We start from the raw sequence: 6,527 nt of genomic DNA, 5'->3' as shown, positions 1-6,527 counted from the left end.
TCAATATAAATATCAATACTGAGCAATAAAACCCTAACCAGTATCATAAAGCATTACTGACAGTATTGATAACCACGCTGCACCAGAAGCTTTAATGGAACAAGAAACGTAGCCACACATTTTATTCCAGGCCTTTAGACCTCTTCATTTTAATGGCAAAACATATAAATCTGTATAATCAATATAACAAATGTGAGAATAATTCAGTTTAGCTCATATATATAAAACACAATAAATAAAATTCAGTTTAATATAATGCTAGACAAAAGCCTGTTTATTAGATTACAGTAAAACAGTGGAGATCTTTTTTATCCATCATTACATTTTATATGGAAACAAAAGGGATCGATTTGTAAGGCAGACAGCTGACCAATCAGGATGTGTTTCCTAAATGGTACACTATAGATTTTCTTTACGTTTTTATTTTTTGTGATTAATTAATATAAATTATCACGTTAATTTTACAGCCCTTATAAAAACACAGGAATGTGTTTAGAAACAGTACTATAGATTTGAGAATAGCAGGTTTTTGTTAATTTCCTTAAAAAAAAGTGTAAATACATGAATATCATTTACACAAAAACACAATTCTGCACACTTTAATAAATAATCATTGTTTATTTATTTAATTCAGATTGGAAAACATACATAAAATGTGGGAGTGCATTCACCCAGATCAGCATTAGATCAGATTTATTAACCTCAACTTAAACATTCTGTTCTTTAGAAACTCAATAAATAAATACATATTTAATATCAGTTTAAACATATATTGGAAGAAATTAATTCATATCTATTTTTAAATTTCTAATTTCATCGCTAACTTATCTCTAATTTAGTTGTTTTTACACACTGTGTTCACACACTGTCCACTTTATTAGAAACAATGAAAGGGTTTTCTCTTCATATCTGCTCCAAACCGATACAGAATTATCACAATTACTATTTTAAACATTTAAAATGATACGTGTAGCTTTTACAAAAATAGTTCCTTTATGGAATTACATGGAGAATAGTCTGTAGCACCTCTATTTTTAACAGCGTAGGTGTTTCTGATAAAAAGGCCAATGAGCTGCAGGCACAATCCAGGCATTTCTAATAAATGGCAACTGTGCATTCATTTTTTCACCCTAAAGATAACTTACCATAACAGGGATTATTTACTAAAAACATTTTTGGACCTTCATAACTGTCAATTAAAAAGTAAATGTTAATAATAAAAATCTAGAGAGTTTTTTGTATGACAGCGACGGCATACAGTTTATTATTGTGCTTCATTTAAAAAGCAGTCTGACCTCTCTTTTTGCATCAGATGTTTTTTTTTTTTTTGCATATTTCATATATCTCTAAAAAAGATTTTTAAGGCAGTTTCTGATAAATTAACAGAATGTATTAAACAGTCAGTGATATAAAATGTTGCTTTTAAATAGCGGTGGGCTACAAATTTAGATTATGAAAGAGGCCACTCTCCAAATGTTCCTTTCTGTTGGTAAAATAATTTCTATATAGATATTTCACTTAACAGAATTTAATACGTGATATTCCTAAATTTCCTTCGGGATAAATAAAGTATCTATCTATCTATCTACTAGTGATGGTACAACACCGGGAGGGTGAAGACTAGCACACGCCTCCTCCGATACATATGAAGTTAGGCTCCGCCTCTTTCTGACCTGCTGATGATGCAGCATTGCCGAGTAGCATCACAGCGCTAATGCTCAGAGGAAAGCGCAGCGACACGGTTCTGATACATCAGCTCACAGATGCAGCCTTGTGCTGATCCACATCACCCTAGGAGTGATGAGGGGAAAGAGCGCCACCTACTGTACTGTACACACCCAGAGAGAGAGAGAGCAAGGCCACTTGTGCTACATAATGAAGTCATTTTTTAAGCCTTTTAGATTGGTATGGGAATGCTGTCTGACCTGAGAAAGGCACACTTGGAGCTCAACCCCAACCCACACACACACACACACACACACACACACACACACACAGCACTGCAGGTCACACTGTGTAGTCCAGCTCAGCGTTCATGACCGTGTACATCTCAAAGATGGCGTCCACAGTGGCCGTAAAGTTCACCAAGAACTGCCGGACGTTTTCCAGGCACTCCTCCTCTGGAACCTCCTCACCTTTAGACAGGGCCTTCAGGAAGTTTGACCTGTACGGTGCAGCCAGCAGCGCCGCCTGCAGAACAGAAAAACAATTACACAATTACACTCGACCAGGGATTAAATGTACTTTATAACCATGCAGCTAATTACAGTGCTAAAGATTTATTTTATTTGATTTTTTATCATACTTATATTTTTCAGATTATTATTTTATGTATAATTTTAATATCTGACAAAGACAACTTGAGTAAATAAAAAAAAAAAAAATTAAATGATAAATTATTTATTAAGGGAAAAAAATATTCAAACCAACCTGATCCTCTGTGAAAATGTTTTTGGCAGTATATGCAAAATTATTAATTATAATATTTTACCTGTTCCCCACTCAGAAACACTACAACTTCCAATTTAAATATATATATACAGCTCTGGAAAAAAATAAGAGATCACTTCAGTTTCTAAATCAGTTTCTCTGATTTTGCTATTTATAGGTTTATGTTTGAGTAAAATTAATATTTTTTAACATTTTTGTTCATTCCAAATAAAAATATTGTCATTTAAAGCATTTATATGCAGAAATGGCTAAAACTACAAAAAGATGTAGGGCTTTCAGACCTCAAATAATGTAAATAAAACAAGTTCATATTCATAAAGTAGTTTTAAGAGTTCAGAAATCAATATTTAGTGGAATAACCCTGGTGGTTTTTAATCACAGTTTTCATGCATCTTGGCATCATGTTCTCCTCCACCAGTCTTACACACTGCTTTTGGATAACTTTATGCTGCTTTACTCCTGGTGTAAAAATTCAAGCAGTTCAGTTTGGTGGTTTGATGGTTTGTGATCATCCATCTTCCTCTTGATTATATTCCAGAGCTTTTCAATTTGGTAAAAAAGAAACCCATCATTTTTAAGTGCTCTTTTATTTTTTTTTCCAGAGATGTGTTTGCATATACAGCTACTAAATTTCTACTTCACACATTTCAGGTATATCAAGGACATGCAAAAATGGAAATTCTGAATACTCACCTTAAAGACCTTCTGAACGATCCAGCCGTGGTACCTCTTCAGGGCTTGTTCGTAGGCTTTAGTGATGTTGACCCGGATGAGGTTGGGGTTGTTCTCGTCTCGCTCCCCGTCTGCCAGACTCTGCAGCAGGATCTGAATGAAGCGTAGACCTCTGAGGAAGACAATCAGCAAATTCACTTATAAAACTGTATTCAGTGATGCTTAAATTAGAATTAAAGGGCCAATATAATGGAAACATTAAATTCCCTTAATTTTAAAGTAGCAGAGATTGCTGCAGTTTGAAGCATTGTTTCAAAATGTGCCATTCATGCTCCATTTCATAGAGCATCAATTTAGCTTTTGGATTTTATGAGGCATGTTATATAATGCAGCAGCCATTCAGAACAGAGCTAATTATCATATACTTGTCTTAAAGGTGTTGTAACAAATCTTTTTCGAGTGTGTTTTTGGGTACCAATTTATTTATTTATTTATTTATTTATTCTTTCATGTTTTGACAGTGAGCCAATGAAAAGAAGGCATTCAACAGCTCAAGAGCCAATGATTGTCTTTGAAGGCGGAGTTTGGGGTTAAGCAGTGAGTGCACAGCTCCCCCTGCTGGCCACAGCTTTAACAGGTTTACAGTGTTAAAATTACAACATTTAAATACTAAAAACGTTATAAACAATAAATAATTAAAAGTACAATTATTAATTTGTTATTACAAGTATGTTTTATTTTTTCAAATGGAGTTTACTGGACTTGGTAATCTTTGTTTTGTTACCTTTGTTATGTTTATTGTCATTGTTATCTCTGCTTTTGAGGTTTTCCTCAATTTTCCACATTTTTGCCATAATGTGAATCTGGCTGTTGTTTTTTTATATTATCTTCTCGTTTAAAGCTGCTTTTTTTTTTAGAGATAAAAGACTCCAGCAATGTTAAATATCAATGTGCACATAAAAAATATATATCTACTTTAATACTTAAAGAATGTTACATGAAAATTATATATTGTTATTCTTTTCCTTTTTTTTTGTTAAGATATTATTTTTTAGATCATCCAGATTCTCCAAAGATTAAATTAATAAGTACAAGCACTGTTGGTGACATTTTTATTTAACAATCAAATCTTTAAACATTTTGATAAATAAGGTCCAGTATATTGCCAGTATATTGTCTGGCTGTACAGGACAGCAACGGTCATATTTAGCACTAATAAATAAATAAATAAATAAATAACGATTTACTGTACTGTACTGACATGATGTAAAACAGCAGTAAGTGTAGCCCCACCTTTTTAACCACATGAGTGCCAGCGTGGCTCCTGCTTTCGGCCATTCTGACCCGTAGATTTCCTTCTCAGCCTCCAGAATCTTCTGCAGGGTCTCATACTTCTCAGGGTCCGAGTCGTACACAGCTTTAATTTTCTAGAAAGAATAAGAAATATATATTACATAAACTACCTGTGCTGCAGTAAAGTAGAGTTCAGAGTTCAGACTTACTGTGATGTTTCCACTTATATCAGCTTTAATAGGAGCAAAAACTTTGGAACCGAGGCAGTCTGTAAAAAAAAGAAAAGAAGTATATTAAAGTGTAATTTACTCGATCATTGACTCACTAAACATCACTTCAGGATTTAAGATCAGCAGCATCTATAACTAGAACAGTAGATTCCACTTTCAGGCAGTTACTAGGCTGTTGCTATGTGGTTGCTATAGTGTTGCTAACAGGTTAAGTGCTAACAAGTGTTGCTAAGTGCTGGATGTTTCCTATGGGGTTGCTAAGTGGTTGCAATGGTATTACAGGTGAAAATCCATCAAAAAGCTGCATACAAACAGCTTTAAAAAATCTGTGGGACAAGATATGAAGTGAAATTCTGGCAAGAAAATAATTATAATAATCAAAATTAATAATAATAATCAATGAATAACTGTATAGTTGCACAATGCTCTGCAGTGAAATCATACCTTACGAGTGATGTGTTATTGCAAAGAAAAGCATATATATTTATATAAATATATTATTTATTTGTTAATTAAGCAAAATAAAACCATGCACCGCCTCCAAGGTCACAGGGGTCAAAAACATCAAACAAAGTTGGTTTAATTAGGGCAAGTGAGCCCATGCTGCCTACTGAATATTTCATAACCCCCCTAGCTTAATATTAGGACAGCACCACTGGGAGCTCTGGGAGGTCACTGGCCATCTTTAAAATACTAAAATCCACTATACTAATAATAATACTTCAGTAAATACAGATACAGCATTTTAGTACTTAAATACAGCAGTGAAGTAGTTCTATTTCATTACTATACATCTTTGGTGATTATGAACACCAAGGGTGGTGGCTTTTATAATAGTTTAATATCGACTGAAATCATCAATCAAGAGGAAGATGGATGATCACAAGCCATCAAACCACCAAACTGAACTGCTTGAATTTTTGCGCCAGGAGTAACGCAGCATAAAGTTATCCAAAAGCAGTGTGTAAGACTGGTGGAGGAGAACATGATGCCAAGATGCATGATTAAAAACCGTGATTAAAAACCAGATTTCATTTTACTCAAATAAATACCTATAAATAGCAAAATCAGAGAAACTGATTCAGAAACTGAAGTGGTCTCTTGTTTTTTTCCAGAGTTAAGACAGAAAAAGAGAGAGAGAGAGAGAGAGAGAGAGAGAGCAGTAGCCTCAGCCCTGTTGGAGAAGAGTTGAACTGAACTGTACGGTAAAGATACTCACCGAAGAAGGGCGGGAGGTGTGAGACCGAGTCCAGAAAGGCTCCGGTGTGGATCTGGCTGGAGTTCGGGATCTGGAGAAACCGGTGCTCCAGTAAAAGAGCCATTCTGGAAGCGGCGGAGCGACAGCAGCTACCCAACCCGGAACCGCGCACTGCTGCCCGGACAGCGGAGAGGGGGCGTGGCCACGAGCGGAATATTCAACAGGTGTTTATTCAGCGAGGCAATAGGAGGGGCGGAATTAAATGTTCGTTTAAAGCTAACCAATAGACGCGACTTATACAAATGAAAGAGGCGTGGTTACGTGAGGATAGGCGCCTTGGTGCTGATTAATATTAATCTATTAATTTATACATTTATGAGAGAAATAAATCGTTATCGTAATCGTATTTTATATGCAATTGTAGTCTGTAAATATAAGTAAAAATAAAAAATACATACTATTTAAATATGTATTAGTTTCTTGTGGACAACGTTTCATAAAATGATAAAAATAATAATCATAAAAACGGCATATTTATTTTCTATTTTAAAAAGTACTTAAAACAATAAAAAAAAAATAAGTGTTTATTGTTTGTTTGCATTTGCAGCATGTAGGTATATTCAAATATTTCTGGTAAAACTGATATTTAGATAAAACATTTTAAATATTTTAGAGTATATATA

General features: G+C 34.3%; 1 protein-coding gene across 1 annotated transcript; it reads right to left on the bottom strand.

The window, feature by feature from the left end:
* Positions 1-598: 598 nt before the first annotated feature.
* LOC111195006 (glycolipid transfer protein) lies at positions 599-6,059 on the bottom strand. Its single transcript, XM_022680888.2, has 5 exons — positions 5,866-6,059; positions 4,626-4,684; positions 4,417-4,550; positions 3,145-3,295; positions 599-2,190 (listed from the first exon to the last, which is right to left on the bottom strand). The coding sequence occupies exons 1-5, from the start codon at positions 5,966-5,968 to the stop codon at positions 2,008-2,010; spliced, it is 630 nt and encodes a 209-aa protein (XP_022536609.1). The 5' UTR covers positions 5,969-6,059; the 3' UTR covers positions 599-2,007.
* Between the last annotated feature and the right edge of the window lie 468 nt (positions 6,060-6,527).

The sequence above is a fragment of the Astyanax mexicanus genome, chromosome 20 (assembly GCF_023375975.1).
Source record: "Astyanax mexicanus isolate ESR-SI-001 chromosome 20, AstMex3_surface, whole genome shotgun sequence".
NCBI classification, from domain to species: Eukaryota; Metazoa; Chordata; class Actinopteri; order Characiformes; family Acestrorhamphidae; genus Astyanax; species Astyanax mexicanus.
The sequence above is the reverse complement of the archived record's forward strand: the minus strand, read 5'-3'. Positions and strand labels throughout refer to the sequence as shown.